Source organism: Bombina bombina, chromosome 3 (assembly GCF_027579735.1).
Source record: "Bombina bombina isolate aBomBom1 chromosome 3, aBomBom1.pri, whole genome shotgun sequence".
Lineage (NCBI taxonomy): Eukaryota > Metazoa > Chordata > Amphibia > Anura > Bombinatoridae > Bombina > Bombina bombina.
The window spans coordinates 944876641-944896850 of NC_069501.1; the positions used below are offsets into that span (position 1 = coordinate 944876641).

Consider the following 20210-nt stretch of genomic DNA (forward strand, 5'->3'; position numbering starts at 1 on the left):
CTTCGTAAAAATTCTTGGAGCTGTAGCTAGGCCAAACGGCAGAGCCACAAACTGGTAATGCTTGTCTAGGAAAGAGAATCTCAGAAACTGATAGTGATCTGGATGAATCAGAATATGCAGATATGCATCCTGTAAATCTATTGTAGACATATAATGCCCTTGCTGAACAAAAGGCAGGATAGTCCTTACAGTTACCATTTTGAATGTTGGTATCCTTACATAACGATTCAATATTTTTAGATCCAGAACTGGTCTGAAGGAATTCTCCTTCTTTGGTACAATGAAGAGATTTGAATAAAACCCCAGTCCCTGTTCCAGAACTGGAACTGGCATAATTACTCCAGCCAACTCTAGATCTGAAACACATTTCAGAAATGCTTGAGCCTTCGCTGGGTTTACTGGGACACGGGAAAGAAAAAATCTCTTTGCAGGAGGCCTTATCTTGAAGCCAATTCTGTACCCTTCTGAAACAATGTTCTGAATCCAAAGATTGTGAACAGAATTGATCCAAATTTCTTTGAAAAAACGAAATCTGCCCCCTACCAGCTGAGCTGGAATGAGGGCCGCACCTTCATGTGGACTTAGGAGCTGGCTTTGATTTTCTAAAAGGCTTGGATTTATTCCAGACTGGAGATGGTTTCCAAACTGATACCGCTCCTGAGGATGAAGGATCAGGTTTTTGTTCCTGGTTGTGACGAAAGGAACGAAAACGATTATTAGACCTAAATTTACCTTTAGATTTTTTATCCTGTGGTAAAAAAGTTCCTTTCCCTCCAGTAACAGTTGAGATAATAGAATCCAACTGAGAACCAAACAATTTATTACCCTGGAAAGAAAGGGAAAGCAGAGTGGACTTAGAAGACATATCAGCATTCCAAGTTTTAAGCCATAAAGCTCTTCTAGCTAAAATAGCTAGAGACATATACCTGACATCAACTCTAATGATATCAAAGATGGCATCACAAATAAAATTATTAGCATGTTGAAGAAGAATAATAATGCTATGAGAATTATGATCTGTTACTTGTTGCGCTAAAGCTTCTAACCAAAAAGTTGAAGCTGCAGCAACATCCGCTAAAGATATAGCAGGTCTAAGAAGATTACCTGAACACAAGTAAGCTTTTTTTAGAAAGGATTCAATTTTCCTATCTAAAGGATCCTTAAAGGAAGTACCATCTGCCGTAGGAATAGTAGTACGCTTAGCAAGAGTAGAGACAGCCCCATCAACCTTAGGGATTTTGTCCCAAAACTCTAATCTGTCAGATGGCACAGGATATAATTGCTTAAAACGTTTAGAAGGAGTAAATGAATTAACCAAATTATTCCATTCCCTGGAAATTACTTCAGAAATAGCACCAGGGGCAGGAAAAACTTCTGGAATAACTACAGGAGATTTAAAAACCTTATCTAAACGTTTAGATTTAGTATCAAGAGGACCAGAATCCTCAATTTCTAATGCAATTAGGACTTCTTTAAGTAAAGAACGAATAAATTCCATTTTAAATAAATATGAAGATTTATCAGCATCAACCTCTGAGACAAAATCCTCTGAACCAGAAGAACCATTATCAGAATCAGAATGATGATGTTCATTTAAAAATTCATCTGAAAAATGAGAAGTTTTAAAAGACTTTTTACGTTTACTAGCAGGAGGAATAACAGACATAGCCTTCTTAATGGATTTAGAAACAAAATCTCTTATGTTATGAGGAACAATCTGAGTATTAGATGTTGACGGAACAGCAACAGGTAATGTAACAGTACTAAAGGAAATATTATCTGCATTAACAAGTTTGTCATGACAAACAGTACAAATAACAGCTGGAGGAACAGATACCATAAGTTTACAGCAGATACACTTAGCTTTGGTAGCTCCAGCACCAGGCAGCGATTTTCCAGAAGTATCTTCTGACTCAGTTTCAACGTGGGACATCTTGCAATATGTAATAGAAAAAACAACATATAAAGCAAAATTGATCAAATTCCTTAAATGACAGTTTCAGGAATGGGAAAAAATGCCAGTGAACAAGCTTCTAGCAACCAGAAGCAATAAATAATGAGACTTAAATAATGTGGAGACAATAGTGACGCCCATATTTTTTTTTTGCGCCAAAAATGACGCCCACATTATTTGGCGCCTAAATGCTTTTGGCGCCAAAAATGACGCCACATCCGGAACGCCGACACTTTTGGCGCAAAAGAACGTAAAAAATGACGCAACTTCCGGTGACACGTATGACGCCGGAAACAGAAAAAAAATTTTGCGCCAAAAAAGTCTGCGCCAAGAATGACGCAATAAAATGAAGCATTTTCAGCCCCCGCGAGCCTAACAGCCCACAGGGAAAAAGTCAAATTTTAAGGTAAGAAAAAAATTGATTTATTCATATGCATTATCCCAAATATGAAACTGACTGTCTGAAATAAGGAATGTTGAACATCCTGAGTCAAGGCAAATAAATGTTTGAATACATATATTTAGAACTTTATAAAAAAAAGTGCCCAACCATAGCTTAGAGTGTCACAGAAAATAAGACTTACTTACCCCAGGACACTCACCTACATGTTGTAGAAAGCCAAACCAGTACTGAAACGAAAATCAGCAGAGGTAATGGTATATAAATAAGAGTATATCGTCGATCTGAAAAGGGAGGTAAGAGATGAATCTCTACGACCGATAACAGAGAACCTATGAAATAGACCCCGTAGAAGGAGATCATTGAATTCAAATAGGCAATACTCTCTTCACATCCCTCTGACATTCACTGCACACTGAGAGGAAAACCGGGCTCCAACCTGCTGCGGAGCGCATATCAGCGTAGAATCTAGCACAAACTTACTTCACCACCTCCATAGGAGGCAAAGTTTGTAAAACTGATTTGTGGGTGTGGTGAGGGGTGTATTTATAGGCATTTTGAGGTTTGGGAAACTTTGCCCCTCCTGGTAGGAATGTATATCCCATACGTCACTAGCTCATGGACTCTTGCTAATTACATGAAAGAAAAATGTTACTGAAAATGTAAAACAGTACAGTACTGCATTTAAATACTTAACCATAAAACATCAGTAATAACAAAGGAATAGAGTACAGTACAGATACTGCACTTACCATGACTGATAGATGCACAGTACTGCACCTATCTATTGTAGAGCAGAACATATTTGCTTACTACTAAACACAAACCGGACACACACACTATGGGGCCGATTTATCAAGCTCCGTATGGAGCTTGATGCCCCTTGTTTCCAGCGAGCCTTCAGACAGATGAAGGGTGAGTGCCAACTTTTGAGCTGGAAACAGAGAGGCAGAAAGTGGGAAAAAACATAATTTATGCTTACCTGATAAATTCCTTTCTCCTGTAGTGTGGTCAGTCCACGGGTCATCATTACTTCTGGGATATTAACTCCTCCCCAACAGGAAGTGCAAGAGGATCACCCAGCAGAGCTGCTATATAGCTCCTCCCCTCTACGTCACACCCAGTCATTCGACCGAGAACCAACGAGAAAGGAGAAGCTAAAGGGTGCAGTGGTGACTGGAGTATAATTTAAAAATTTAGACCTGCCATAAAAAACAGGGCGGGCCGTGGACTGACCACACTACAGGAGAAAGGAATTTATCAGGTAAGCATAAATTATGTTTTCTCCTGTTAAGTGTGGTCAGTCCACGGGTCATCATTACTTCTGGGATACCAATACCAAAGCTAAAGTACACGGATGACGGGAGGGACAGGCAGGATCTTTATACGGAGGGAACCACTGCCTGAAGAACCTTTCTCCCAAAAACATCCTCCGAAGAAGCAAAAGTGTCAAATTTGGAAAAAGTATGAAGAGAAGACCAAGTTGCAGCCTTGCAAATCTGTTCAACAGAGGCCTCATTCTTAAAGGCCCAAGTGGAAGCCACAGCTCTAGTAGAATGAGCTGTAATTCTTTCAGGAGGCTGCTGTCCAGCAGTCTCATAAGCTAAACGTATTATGCTACGAAGCCAAAAAGAGAGAGAGGTAGCAGAAGCTTTTTGACCTCTCCTCTGACCAGAATAAACGACAAACAGGGAAGACGTTTGTCGAAAATCTTTAGTTGCCTGTAAATAAAATTTCAGGGCACGGACTACATCTAGATTGTGTAGAAGACGTTCCTTCTTTGAAGAAGGATTAGGACACAAAGATGGAACAACAATCTCTTGATTGATATTCCTGTTAGTGACCACCTTAGGTAAGAACCCAGGTTTAGTACGCAGAACTACCTTGTCTGAATGAAAAATCAGATAAGGAGAATCACAATGTAAGGCAGATAACTCAGAGACTCTCCGAGCCGAGGAAATAGCCATTAAAAACAGAACTTTCCAAGATAAAAATTTGATATCAATGGAATGAAGGGGTTCAAACGGAACACCCTGTAAAACGTTAAGAACTAAGTTTAAACTCCATGGTGGAGCAACAGTTTTTAACACAGGCTTAATCCTGGCCAAAGCCTGACAAAAAGCCTGAACGTCTGGAACTTCTGACAGACGTTTGTGTAAAAGAATGGACAGAGCTGAGATCTGTCCCTTTAAGGAACTAGCGGATAAACCCTTTTCTAAACCTTCTTGTAGAAAAGACAATATCCTAGGAATCCTAACCTTACTCCATGAGTAATTTTTGGATTCGCACCAATATAAGTATTTACGCCATATTTTATGGTAAATCTTTCTGGTAACAGGCTTCCTAGCCTGTATTAAGGTATCAATTACTGACTCAGAAAATCCACGTTTTGATAAAATCAAGCGTTCAATTTCCAAGCAGTCAGCTTCAGAGAAATTAGATTTTGATGTTTGAAGGGACCCTGGATCAGAAGGTCCTGTCTCAGAGGCAGAGACCAAGGTGGACAGGATGAAATGTCCACTAGATCTGCATACCAAGTCCTGCGTGGCCACGCGGGCGCTATTAGAATCACTGATGCTCTCTCCTGTTTGATTCTGGCAATCAATCGAGGAAGCATCGGGAAGGGTGGAAACACATAAGCCATCCCGAAGGTCCACGGTGCTGTCAAAGCATCTATCAGGACCGCTCCCGGATCCCTGGATCTGGACCCGTAACAAGGAAGCTTGGCGTTCTGTCGAGACGCCATGAGATCTATCTCTGGTTTGCCCCAACGTCGAAGTATTTGGGCAAAGACCTCCGGATGAAGTTCCCACTCCCCCGGATGAAAAGTCTGACGACTTAGGAAATCCGCCTCCCAGTTCTCCACTCCCGGGATGTGGATTGCTGACAGGTGGCAAGAGTGAGACTCTGCCCAGCGAATTATCTTTGATACTTCCATCATCGCTAGGGAGCTTCTTGTCCCTCCTTGATGGTTGATGTAAGCTACAGTCGTGATGTTGTCCGACTGAAACCTGATGAACCCCTGAGTTGTTAACTGAGGCCAAGCCAGAAGAGCATTGAGAACTGCTCTCAATTCCAGAATGTTTATTGGCAGGAGACTCTCCTCCTGAGTCCATGATCCCTGAGCCTTCAGAGAATTCCAGACAGCGCCCCAACCTAGTAGGCTGGCGTCTGTTGTTACAATTGTCCAATCTGGCCTCCTGAATGGCATCCCCCTGGACAGATGTGGCCGAGAAAGCCACCATAGAAGAGAATTTCTGGTCTCTTGATCCAGATTCAGAGTAGGGGACAAATCTGAGTAATCCCCATTCCACTGATTTAGCATGCACAATTGCAGCGGTCTGAGATGTAGGCGTGCAAAGGGTACTATGTCCATTGCCGCTACCATTAAGCCGATCACCTCCATGCATTGAGCCACTGACGGGTGTTGAATGGAATGAAGGACAAGGCATGCATTTTGAAGCTTTGTTAACCTGTCTTCTGTCAGGTAGATCTTCATTTCTACAGAATCTATAAGAGTCCCCAAGAAGGGAACTCTTGTGAGTGGAAAGAGAGAACTCTTCTTTTCGTTCACCTTCCATCCATGCGACCTTAGAAATGCCAGTACTAACTCTGTATGAGACTTGGCAGTTTGAAAGCTTGAAGCTTGTATCAGAATGTCGTCTAGGTACGGAGCTACCGAAATTCCTCGCGGTCTTAGTACCGCCAGAAGAGCCCCCAGAACCTTTGTGAAGATTCTTGGAGCGTAGCCAATCCGAATGGAAGAGCTACAAACTGGTAATGCCTGTCTAGGAAGGCAAACCTTAGATACCGGTAATGATCTTTGTGAATCGGTATGTGAAGGTAAGCATCCTTTAAATCCACTGTGGTCATGTACTGACCCTTTTGGATCATGGGTAGGATTGTCCGAATAGTTTCCATTTTGAACGATGGAACTCTTAGGAATTTGTTTAGGATCTTTAAATCCAAGATTGGTCTGAAGGTTCCCTCTTTCTTGGGAACCACAAACAGATTTGAGTAAAACCCCTGTCCGTGTTCCGACCGCGGAACCGGATGGATCACTCCCATTAGTAAAAGATCTTGTACACAGCGTAGAAACGCCTCTTTCTTTATTTGGTTTGTTGACAACCTTGACAGATGAAATCTCCCTTTTGGGGGAGAGGATTTGAAGTCCAGAAGATATCCCTGAGATATGATCTCTAACACCCAGGGATCCTGGACATCTCTTGCCCAAGCCTGGGCGAAGAGAGAAAGTCTGCCCCCCACTAGATCCGTTCCCGGATCGGGTGCCCTCAATTCATGCTGTCTTAGGGGCAGTAGCAGGTTTTCTGGCCTGCTTGCCCTTGTTCCAGGACTGGTTGGATCTCCAGCCTTGTCTGTAGCGAGCAACAGCTCCTTCCTGTTTTGGTGCAGAGGAAGTTGATGCTGCTCCTGCCTTGAAATTACGAAAGGAACGAAAATTAGACTGTCTAGCCCTAGGTTTGGCTCTGTCTTGAGGTAGGGCATGGCCCTTACCTCCAGTAATGTCAGCGATAATTTCTTTCAAACCGGGCCCGAATAAGGTCTGCCCTTTGAAAGGTATGTTAAGTAATTTAGATTTAGAAGTAACGTCAGCTGACCAGGATTTTAGCCACAGTGCTCTGCGTGCCTGAATGGCGAATCCGGAATTCTTAGCCGTAAGTTTAGTTAAATGTACTACGGCATCTGAAACAAATGAATTAGCTATCTTAAGAGTTTTAAGCTTGTTTGAAATCTCATCTATAGTTATTGAGTCAAGAGTCTCTTCCAGGGACTCGGACCAAAAAGCGGCCGCGGCCGTGACAGACGCAATACATGCAAGGGGTTGCAATATAAAACCTTGTTGAACAAACATTTTCTTAAGGTAACCCTCTAATTTTTTATCCATTGGATCTGAAAAGGCACAGCTATCCTCCACTGGGATAGTGGTACGCTTAGCCAGAGTAGAAACCGCTCCCTCCACCTTAGGGACCGTCTGCCATAAGTCCCGTGTGGTGGCGTCTATTGGGAACATTTTTCTAAATACAGGAGGGGGGGAAAAGGGTACACCGGGCCTATCCCACTCCTTAGTAATTATCTCTGTAAGCCTCTTAGGTATAGGAAATACGTCAGTACTCGCCGGTACCGCATAGTATCTATCCAGCCTACATAATTTCTCTGGGATTGCAACGGTGTTACAATCATTCAGAGCCGCTAATACCTCCCCTAGCAGTACACGGAGGTTTTCAAGCTTAAACTTAAAGTTAGAAATGTCTGAATCCACTCTATTGGGATCAGAACCGTCACCTGCAGATTGAAGCTCTCCGTCCTCATGTTCTGCATATTGTGACGCAGTATCTGACATGGCCCTATTATTATCAGCGCACTCTGTTCTCACCCCAGAGTGATCACGCTTACCTCTAAGTTCTGGTAATTTAGACAAAACTTCAGTCATAACATTAGCCATGTCCTGTAATGTGATTTGTAATGGCCGCCCTGAAGTACTCGGCGTTACAATATCACGCACCTCCCGAGCGGGAGATGCAGGTACTGACACGTGAGGCAAGTTAGTCGGCATAACTTTCCCCTCGTTGTTTGGTGAATGATGTTCAATTTGTACAGATTGACTTTTATTTAAAGTAGCATCAATGCAATTAGTACATAAATTTTTATTGGGCTCCACTTTGGCTTTAGCACATATAGCACAGAGATATTCCTCTGAGTCAGACATGTTTAACACACTAGCAAATAAACTAGCAGACTTGGAAATACATTTCAACTCAATTTACAAGTAATATGAAAAACGTACTGTGCCTTTAAGAAGCACAGAAAAAAGTTATGACAGTTGAGTAACAATGAACCGGAGAAATTATAAATTCAAATTCTTTCCGGTAAAAACACCATTTAGCAAAGGATTGTCCCCATAATAATGAATAACAAACCCTTACATAGCAGAAAAAATGTACATAATAAAAACGTTTTTTATCACAGTCAAAGCACAATCTCACAGGTCTGCTGTGAGTGATTACCTCCCTCAAAATAATTTTTGAAGACCCTTGAGCTCTGTAGAGACGATCCGGATCATGCAGGGAAGAAAACAGACTTGTGACTGAATTTCTGATGCGTAGCAAAAGCGCCAAAATAGGCCCCTCCCCCTCACACACAACAGTGAGGGAGATCAGTAAACTGTCTTAAATTAAATAAAACTACCGCCAAGTGGAAAAAAACAGTGCCCAAAACAATTTTTCACCCAGTACCTCAGATAATTAAACGATTTAACATGCCAGCAAAACGTTTAACATCAAATAAATGAAGTGTCATTAGAAAGCCTGTTGCTAGTCGTTCCCACTGCAAGTTAGGCTAAAAAATTTTTATGTATACAGTATTATCCCAGTGAAGTGCCATTCCCCAGAATACTGAAGTGTAAATATACATACATGACAGCCTGATACCAGTTGCTACTACTGCATTTAAGGCTGAACTTACATCATATCGGTATTGGCAGTATTTTCTCAGACAATTCCATTCCTCAGAAAATAATATGCTGCTACATACCTCTTTGCAGGTGAACCTGCCCGCTGTCCCCTGATCTGAAGTTTACCTCACTCCTCAGATGGCCGAGAACAGCAAAATGATCTTAACTACGCCGGCTAAAATCATACAAAAACTCAGGTAGATTCTTCTTCAAATTCTACCTGAGAAGGAACAACACACTCCGGTGCTGTTTTAAAATAACAAACTTTTGATTGAAGATATAAAAACTAAGTATAATCACCACAGTCCTCTCACACATCCTATCTATTAGTTGGGTGCAAGAGAATGACTGGGTGTGACGTAGAGGGGAGGAGCTATATAGCAGCTCTGCTGGGTGATCCTCTTGCACTTCCTGTTGGGGTAGAGTTAATATCCCAGAAGTAATGATGACCCGTGGACTGACCACACTTAACAGGAGAAAAAGAATTATGTTTAAAAGGACCACAAAACTTCAAAGTCACCTCCCCAGTTAGGAATTATTCAAAACTACTTATGATCATGGACAGACATTGGAGTCATAAATTAAGTTTATATCAGAAAGCTCTCAATATGGAAGTGAGTTAACTACTTATGTTACTGGCAATTACTATAATACTGATGGGATATGGCTGATCTGCTGGATGGCAATTACTAGAATTTAGGTGGAATGGATTTGTGTGCAGGAAAATTATTAGAATGAAAAAAAAATCATATTTAATTTAAAAAAAAAGAAGATGGAGGGGAGGAAGACAAACATTGATGTAAGTCCATCTGAAGGAATTAGGAAAACTACTACAAAGAGACAGGTAAAGGGAAGAAAATAAATGAAATATGAGGGGGGAAAGAATATTTTTTTATTTACTTTAATTCCACTATTTCAAGCCAAGACTATACCAACCTCTGCTGGCTTTAGAATGGAATCATTTTCCTCTGAGCAGCGCGCCAGGAGGAGTTAAAAATCTAGCTACGCAAGTTATGCAGTACTACGCAACGTGCGTAGGGAGATTGTAATTTAACTCCTCTGTCGGTTTTCACTGATTTCCAGCCAGGCACTGTAGGGAGTTGCAGCACGACGGGGGTGACACCATCAGAGGAGATTAATTCCTGCTTGATGGTGTCAAGGACCACCAACATCTTCTCATGGACCACTGGTTGGCGACCGCTGCTCATATAAATACATTAAATACACATGTATATATTTATATATATATACACACATACATACATACATACACATAGACATGTATATGTATGTATGTATATATATATATATTTATTAATATTTCTATGTAAATATTAGTGTAAATGTATATTGTAAAGGGACAGTCTAGTCAAAATTAAACATTCATGATTCAGATAGGGCATGTGATTTTAAACAACTTTCCAATTTACTTTTATTATCAAATTTGCTTTGTTCTATTGGTATTCATTGTTGAAAGCTAAACCTAGATAGGCTGATAGCTAATTTCTAAGCACCTCTTATCTTAGTGCATTTTGACAGTTTTTTTCACAGCTAGACGGCGCTAATTCATGTGGGCCATATAGATAACGTGTTCACTCCCGTGGAGTCAGCACTAATTGGTTAAAATGCAAGTCTGTCAAAAGTACTGAGATAAGGGGTCAGTCTGCAGATTCTTAGATACAAGGTAATCACAGAGGTAAACAGTATATTTATATAACCGTGTTGGTTATGCAAAACTGGGGAATGAGTAATAAAGGGATTAGCTATCTATTTAAACAATAAAAATTCTGGAGTAGACTGCCCTTTTAATGTATTTATGTTGTGTTTGGCACAACTTTTAATTTAGCCCTAACCCTTTAGCAAGGACTTCAGTCGCCCTAACCTGACGGTCACGTTTACTTTTAGCTTGACCGCTACTTGTTTTATGGGAACTTAAATATTTAGTCTAATGTCCCTTTAAAGTAGCAACGCTCTTAATATATTTTTGTTTGCATTTTTAATTGATTATTAATATTCAGATTTTTGGCTTAATACATCAGCACAAGAAACCCTGTAAGTAATAAATAATAAAAATACAAAGTGGCTATGTTTTAAAGCACATATTCATACCTTTAGTGAATCCTCCACTGCTGTTTGGCCTTCTTTACCCAATAAAGCATTGTAAGGGTAGAGTCTTTGTAGGATGGATTGAAAGGGCAGCATAGGAAAAGCATCCTAAAAAAGATTTGGAAAACATTTCAGCAAATTACTAACATAATAACTAAACCAAGATTTATAGAGCATTTATGCAGATTTAAAAAGAAAAAACACAATTATTGTAAATTCCTGTTCTTCCTAGGGGCCTTAAGCGAAATAACAATCTTGCTTTGTATTTGAAATTTTACTGCTCTTTGCTTTTAATGACTTTCCTTTCATGATAGTTGGGGTTTATCAGCTGTTTACACTCTCTCTCACTGTGATAAATTGCAGCCGCTTGTACGGAAAGCTTGCATTCTTTGTTTTACCAAGGCTGTACATTATCATGTACTGTATAGTTTAGAATTGTTGTGCAGTAACAGGAAACAAAACAAATGCCTGTTGTGCTTGCCTGAGTAGCTTTGCACACAGTAGTCAGTCAATGGTTTTCCAGTCTTCTGTTTGTTGTCATCGGAAATAGAAGGGGGGTGAGCACTACATAACACTTTGGTAAGTAGAATATACTTTATTTATCTGTTTATTGGTGCAGTTGTAAAACTATGCTCCAAGCAAAAAAATCATCTCTGAATGTGGTGCTTTAAGACTCTGCTAAGTGACATGAAATCAGACATTGGGAAACTTGTATCACTTTATAATGCTTATCAATCATGTTAACAATATTCTGTTAAGTCTCTTGTACAGTGACTAGCAACTTTTGTATCAAAAGATCAAGATAATACATATTTAATTAAACTAAAAAACATAAATTATCCTTACCTGATAATTTCATTTTCTTCTGAAGGGAAGAGTCCACAGCTGCATTCATTACTTTTGGGAAATACAGAACCTGGCCACCAGGAGGAGGCAAAGACACCCCAGCCAAAGGCTCAAATAACTCCCCCACCCCTTCTCTCATCCCCCAGTCATTCTGCCAAGGGAACAAGGAACAGTAGGAGAAATATCAGGGTGAAAACAGGTGCCAGAAAAACAAAAAAATGCAACCGCCTCAGAGATAAAACACGGGCGGGAGCTGTGGACTCCTCCCTTCGGAAGAAAATGAAATTATCAGGTAAGCATAATTTATGTTTTTCTTCTTAAAAGGGAAGAGTCCACAGTTGCATTCATTACTTTGGGGAAAACAATACCCAAGCTTGAGTACACTGAAAGCAACAACGGGTGGGCACAAAAGGCGGCCCCTTCGAAAGCCACCACAGCCCGATACTCGACACCCTAAAAAATATAGACGACATGGGTGAAAACCCGAAGCCCAGTTAACTGCACATTATTTACACCGCCGGAAAAGTTGAACTAAACAACTCAGTCCCAGAGTCCGTCAAGCCCAAACAACCTCCGAGGACTCAGCCCCGCGGATCCCGACTCCCATGAAGGTACGCGGCCAAGACGAGGACCGCTATCTGCCCCCAAAAGGAAGAACAGATTCTCATGAAAGATCCAAAGGATCATTCCACTCTGCAAAACATAGAACAACCCATGGTTGTCGTACAACAGCAACGCCCAGGGAGACGATCTCCCTAGAAACACAAGGACCGAAGAAAAAGAGATCCATACACAGGGAAACATGTCCCAAAAAGAACTTGAGGAACACCCTCATATCCCTGACCCTGTACCATACCCAAAGGTAGTCCAGGAAAACCATGAGCTCCCCGTTACCTCATATTAGATCTAGATCCGCAAGCTACACAGCAGAGACAACATAAAAAACAGAATTTATGCTTACCTGATAAATTTCTTTCTCTTGTGATGTATCAAGTCCACGGATTCATCCATACTTGTGGGATATTCTCCTTCCCTACAGGAAGTGGCAGAGAGAGCACCCACAGCAGAGCTGTCTATATAGCTCCTCCCTTAGCTCCACCCCCCAGTCATTCAACCGAAGGCTAGGAAGAAAAAGGAGAAACTATAGGGTGAAGTGGTGACTGAAGTTTTTTAAATAAAAATATACTACCTGTCTTAAATAGACAGGGCGGGCCGTGGACTCGATACATCACAAGAGAAAGAAATTTATCAGGTAAGCATAAATTCTGTTTTCTCTTGTAAGATGTATCGAGTCCACGGATTCATCCATACTTTTGACCTCTTCGCTTACCAGAATAGACAACAAACAATGAAGATGTTTGACAGAAATCTTTGGTTGTTTGTAAATAGAACTTTAAAGCACGAACCACATCAAGATTGTGCAACAGACGTTCCTTCTTTGAAGAAGGATTAGGACACAGCGAAGGAACAACAATTTCCTGATTGATATTCCTATTAGAAACAACCTTAGGAAGGAATCCAGGTTTGGTACGTAAAACCACCTTATCTGCAAGGAAAATAAGATAAGGTGAGTCACACTGTAAAGCAGATAACTCAGAAACTCTTCGAGCCGAAGAGATAGCTACTAAAAACAAAACTTTCCAAGATAAAAGCTTAATATCTATGGAATGCATAGGTTCAAACGGAACCCCTTGAAGAACTTTAAGAACCAAGTTTAGGCTCCATGGCGGAACAACAGGTTTAAATACAGGCTTGATCCTGACCAAGGCCTGACTAAACGCTTGAACGTCTGGGACATCTGCCAGACGTTTGTGTGAAAGAATAGACAAAGCAGATATTTGTTCCTTTAAGGAACTAGCTGATAATCCCTTCTCCAATCCTTCTTGGAGAAAAGACTAGGAATCCTAATCTTACTCCATGAGTAACCCTTGGATTCACACCAAGAAAGATATTTGCACCAAATCTTATGATAGATTTTTCTGGTGACAGGCTTTCTAGCCTGAATCAGGGTATCAATGACCGACTCAGAGAAACACGCTTTGATAGAATCAGGCGTTCAATCTCCAAGCAGTCAGCGGCAGAGAAATTAGATTTGGATGCTTGAACGGACCTTGGATTAGAAGGTCCTGCCTCATTGGCAGAGTCCATGGTGGAACAGATGACATGTCCACCAGTTCTGCATACAAAGTCCTGCGTGGCCACGCAGGCGCTATCAGAATCACTGAAGCTCTCTCCTGCTTGATTCTGGCAACCAGACGTGGGAGGAGCATCTATCAGTACCGCCTGGGGATCCCGGGACCTGGACCCGTAACGCGGAAGTTTGGCGTTCTGTCGGGACGCCATCAGATCCAATTCTGGTGTGCCCCATAGCTGAGTCAGCTGGGCAAATACCTCCGGATGGAGCTCCCACTCCTCCGGATGAAAAGTCTGACGACTTAGGAAATGCGCCTCCCAGTTCTCTACCCCTGGGATATGGATTCCGGAGAGATGGCAAGAGTGATAGCTCCCTCCACCTTAGGAACAGTCTGCCACGAGTCCTGTATGGTGTCAGATATGGGAAACATTTTCTTAAAAACAGGAGGGGGAGCGAACGGAATACCTGGTCTATCCCACTCCTTAGTAACAATAGTCACAATCCTCTTAGGGACTGGAAAAACATCAGTGTAAACAGGAACCTCTAAGTATTTGTCCATTTAACACAATTTCTCTGGGACCACTATAGGGTCACAATCGTCTAGAGTAGCTAATACCTCCTTGAGCAATAAGCGGAGGTGTTCAAGCTTAAATTTAAAGGCCGTTATATCAGAATCTGTCTGAGGGAGCGTCTTTCCTGAATCAGAAATCTCTCCCTCAGATAACAAATCCCTTACCCCTACTTCAGAACATTGTGAGGGTATAACGGATACGGCTACTAAAGCGTCAGGTGGCTCAGCATTTGTTCTTAACCCAGAGTAACCCAGAGCTGACACGCTTTCCTTGTAAACCAGGCAGTTTAGAGAAGACCTCTGTGAGGGTTTTATTCATAACTGTGGCCATGTCTTGTAAAGTAAATGAATTAGACGCACTAGAGGTACTTGGCGTCACTTGTGCGGGCGTTACTGGTTGTGACACTTGGGGAGAGCTAGATGCTAAACCCTCATTTCCTTCTAACTGAGAATCATCTATTGCAATATTTTTAAGTGCTAAAATATGCTCTTTATAATTTATAGACATATCAGTGCAAGTGGGACACATTCTAAGAGGGGGTTCCACAATGGCTTCTAAACACATAGAACAAGGATTCTCCTTGGTGTTAGACATGTTAAACAGGCTAGTAATGTAACAAGCAAGCTTGGAAAACACTTTAATCAAATTAAATAACACTTTAAACAAAAATGGTACTGTGCCTTTAAGAGAAAAAAAGCTGCACAAACTCTGCAAAACAGTGTAAAAAAGCAGTAAACACAACAAAATTTTTACAGTAGCATCATAAAGCCTTAGTAACTTTGCACAACTATGCAAATAAACAATTAACCCCTTAATGTAAAAACCGGATTGAAAAAACTTCAAAACCGGTAAAATAACGTTCAGCACCTTGCCACTTCTCTGCTGTGGCGCATACCTGCCCTTTAGGAACGATTTGTGGGGGGAAAAAACCTCTTTATAGCCCTCAAATACAGCAGGAATCTCTGGAGAAGTAGCTGAATGCTTCTGAGGTTAATAAACTGTGCAACTGAAAATAGGCCCCACCCACCTCACTCGATGTTATGGGGCCTAAAAAACACCACAGAGTGTTTCTTAAACTAGCCATGTGGGTTAATAACCCTTAAACAAACCACAAAGACCCCTTAAAGTCCCTCAAAAAAACGTTTTATTTGTAATGAAACCAAAACGTTTTTTCCTATTAGTGTCACCAGTAACTATGAGCCCTTTATGCAAGCTTGGATTCCTCTTTTACTGAATACAGCTTACCTTTCCCTCATGGGGATATTGCCAGCCTTTTCTAGAAATAACACAGTCTGTCTAGAAAAAAATAGACTGAACATACCTTAATGCAGTTTAGCCTGCAAACTGTTCCCCCAACTGAAGTTTTCCTGTACTCTTCAGCCCTTGTGAGAACAGCAGTGGATCTTAGTTACAAAATGCTAAGATCATCATCCTCCTTGCAGAAATCTTCATCCCTTTTCTGCCAGAGAGTAAATAGTACAGACCGGTACCATTTAAAATAACAAACTTTTGCTTGAGAAAATAAAAACTAACATTTTTGTCACCACACTCCTCTTTGCCCTTCCTAGCAGTTAAGCAGGCAGAGAGAATGACTGGGGGGTTGAGCTAAGGGAGGAGCTATATAGACAGCTCTGCTGTGGGTGCTCTCTCTGCCACTTCCTGTAGGGAAGGAGAATATCCCACAAGTATGGATGAATCCGTGGACTCAATACATCTTACAAGAGAAAAGATAACTATACCAGCAGCTAGGAAAGAGTTCTCCAAAAAGAACTCCAACCTTCTGAACAGGAACTCCCAATGACCAGCTTCCAGGTAGAAAGCTGACTTACCGTTGCTAAATCCAAACACCTAAAAAGGGTTTCAAAGCTTGCGAACACCCAGTCAAAGTGCAATTAGCTGTAGCTGGATACACCCTCAAAGTGCAATAGCTGAAGCTGAATTCAACTGCAAACCTTCCAAGGGCTCACAGCCCTCCGAATATCGAGCTCCAAGGAGCGTCCCCTCCCAGCACTGAACATCTGTGGAAAGGAGGAGGACATCCAAGACCTCCCACAAAGGAAAGAACCGACTCTAAAGAAAACGGTCAACCCGCATAGAGTAACCGACCCCCAATCTCCCTCTAGGATAATGGTCCTAGCCCAAAGAAGAGTCCCAGACTTCCGAAGAGAAAGGAAGGGTCAATGTAGAAACAAGGCCCCCGGTTAGACCGCTGACCATTACTACAAATTGTATGTTAACATGAGTCAGGATAGACATTGTGCTCGGGTACGAAACCCCTATACGGCAGTCTCCTCTAAAAACAAGGAACACTTCCCAAGGGAAGAAGGCCCTCAGATTCTCAGAATCTATATATCAGAATCCAACATATAACAGGAGCCCCATAGGGATCAAACCCTCAGCCTAACGCTGCAGGAATGGAGGAACCGGACACTACATCGCAACTCCCCTTCCAGGATTCGGGAACACAAAAAGGGAAAAACACTCACAAGGCAAGACACCAAGGACCCACAGGTCGCTCCAAATACCAAGGTAACTCACCCTACCATAGAGGGGAGACCCCTCGGCCATATACCAACCCAGGAGAGATACCTGGAGTCTACAGGAACAGCGTAAATGCGCCAATAGGGAACCGTCAAGAGGACCTAAAGCCTAAGCTACAAAACCATAGACATCTCTCACAGAGCCCCAGCCTCTACGGAGAGAGGCCCGCGGGACCACAAACATCTAGTGTGATATTGAACCGTCCATCCAAGGAGAGACACGGACCTAGGTCAGGGTCCTCGAAAAGGAATCAATCGAAGATCCAACTTCCAGAGGAACCCTAAGCTGCCTCCTACAAGGAGGAACGTACCTCTAAAGACTTGGCGATCTAGCAATAGCCTCAAACCCAAGAGGCACAAAGGACTTCCTTAACGGTCTACGTTTTCGGCACCCAGGGCGCCTGGATCACAAAGAAATCTCGTAGGCAAGCGTTAATAAGTGCTACACACACAGGCAGGGTAGCAACTAACATCCGAAATCAAATGAGAACCCTGTACCCTGCTCGCCATCTTTAAAGTAATTTAATGGTACTCATTTCATTGACCTCGGAAGAATGAAGGGCAGAGTCGGCCCTGCCGGGATTCAAACCTGTGACCTTGGATCCTTTAAACAGGTTTTTTTGTAGTCAGGGCATTTACTAACTGAGCTACCTCACTGATCCCAGAGAATCAAACTTAAAACACCGCCCACAAAGCCCCCAACGGAGCATCGAGTAAAAATGGTCAACTATCTGACCCCAGAAGGACGGCCCTCCATAACCGACCTCGTCCCTTCACTGACAAGCCCCCAAGGCTAGAGTTGCAATGAGGACGGAAAAACACCTGAACGTTGAGACCATGGTCAGACCAAAGGTAATGGAAGAGACAACAGCCAGAGATCCTTGAAGGATCTACCTTCCCAAATCTTCTTTAAGCATCAAAAGCTGGAGCTTCGCAGCTCCCCTGAGAAGGCAGGGAACCCCTGCACATCAACTCTTAGAGTAACACATCTATGAGCAGAGAAAGAACATGCCTGCACATCCAGACCATATGATCCACCCAAGGCGGGAAGGAAGGAAACTCTGCCACCACAATAAAATGCTAAATAGGCTAAGAGTCAGCGTCCGGAGGAACCTCGAGTGAAAATGCAAATAATTAATCACTCGGCATACGAGACCACATAGGTTACACACATCTCCCAACTTAAAAGAATGGAATAATGAGTCCCCGGGGACCTGAAGAACCATGATGATGTCTGCAAAAACAGATCCGTATCCCAGGAGAGAAGCCCGAACAACCAACCTAGATTGGCACTCATAACCCTCCGTACGGAGGGGTTGTATTTAAACAACAGGCCTCATATTTTGGTAGGATCCGAGCCCGGAATCCATAGAATAGGCCAAGAGACATTTCAGAATCTAGCAGTATTATCTGCACCAAGAGGGTGACATGAACCCTGGTAACAGCCAAAAAATTATCCGACCAGTACCTGCCTGGCATAAAGACACTATAGAACTGTAAATAAAACAGAGAATGGTTTTCGGGGGCACTCAGTAAGCTCAAAACGTTAGAGATATGGGTATGATCACATTAATAATGGGGACCTTAATAAGGGTGTTCTCAAATAATTATATATATATATATATATATATATATATATATATATATATATATATATATATATATATATATATATAATTATATATATTTGGACTCTTTTCCTTTTTGGTAAAAAATTATTGAAGGATAAATCACTCTATTTTGATCTTTTATTGAAAAATACACCTTTATGTATTTATTCGTGTTTATTATAAATTTGCATAATGATTGTTATGTTCTTTATTAGTTTTGAATATGAAACATTAAATGTGAATTCTAATGTTTATAAATTTTATCTGTACCCAAATAAATATAATGTCACATTGAAACACTTCCGGACTCTCAGTTTAAAGCCTCTATATATGTGATATGGTTAAACCAGGTACGTTTTTTTTTTTTTTACTAATATATAGTGAAGAGAACTTGAAAATATATGCCAATTTTATAAAAAAAACTTTTACTTATTAAAAAACATTACATAAAAATCATAAAATACAAAATTATACAATTAGCAGATTTTTCACTGAAATCTATTGTGACAAATTTGTTCCTTTAAAAACAAACAAACTTTCTTCTAAGAAAACCTTTGATATGCGTAGATATTTAAAATAAATTACTAAGCTTATAACTTTATGCAAGTGTTTTCAATATACTTCTGCTTTAAGAAAATGGCTTCTGTGTTTTCTTACTGGACTGATAAGTAAAGGATAGTCTAACGTTACCACCTTTAATTAACCAAAACAAATATTATTTTTAAAGAGAAAGCTGTATAGTCTCTTTTAGCAAATGGTAATTTGTTGCAATGCCCCTTATTTTGACATATGTAACTTTGCGTGTTATTTTAGAAATGGAAAGTCTCTCCAAATGTAACGATTACACAAAAGTCTCTCCTAATGCATATTTCTCCTTGACAATAAACTTTAGTAGTGGCCAACTACTGAATGCTTAAGTTGCCTTTTTAGGACTTGCCTTAGGGAGGGTTTTTTTAAAAGATCTTTATATGATTAGTACCTTTGGTAGACTTTGTAGTAATCCTGCCATGCAGGTAGTCTTACCCTTCCTTCGAGTAATCTTCCCTCAGAAGTTGATGTTTGTCAGTAACAGTCAGAATTATTCCAGGTGGATGTTTTCAGACTTGCGCAAGTCTCTTATCCCTTAGACCAAATTATTCTTCCTGCTCTTTAGTACAGAGTGTACGCAGGGGAATAAGTGTCTTTACTTTTTGATTTCAGGTGTTTGTTTTTCACGGCAATCCTTTTCTTTCAGGAAAAAACCTTTAGCTGCTATGATTTTTTTCACAGAGTCAAACCACCTTGTATTGCTCCAAACACAGTTTTCTCCAAACACAGATTCAACCGGTTTCACCCTAATTGCGGGCTTTCTCAAGATGCTGTGCTGTCTTTGCTGAAGCATTTAAAAACCGCTCCACTTCTTTTCATTGGTTAAGACTTCATTATGTCAGAAATAAGGGGAGGCTTAGCTTTTTACCTTGATGCTTTTTCTTGCAACTGTTTGGTTTTTTTCTCTGGAACAACTTATTTCCAATCTATATTGCACATAAACTTTTTATGTAAATTGTTTAGAAGTTATATAAAAAAACAAATCAAT

At 41.0% G+C, this 20210-nt stretch overlaps 1 protein-coding gene across 1 annotated transcript in view; it reads right to left on the reverse strand.

Moving 5' to 3' along the window:
• The window catches only part of VWA8 (von Willebrand factor A domain containing 8), a 1436595-nt gene that overhangs the window by 988532 nt on the left and 427853 nt on the right, over nucleotides 1-20210 (reverse strand). Inside the window, exon 10 of the mRNA XM_053707969.1 lies at nucleotides 10936-11040. Within this exon, the coding sequence (XP_053563944.1) occupies nucleotides 10936-11040 (105 nt within the window). The remainder of the gene's footprint in view (nucleotides 1-10935; nucleotides 11041-20210) is intronic.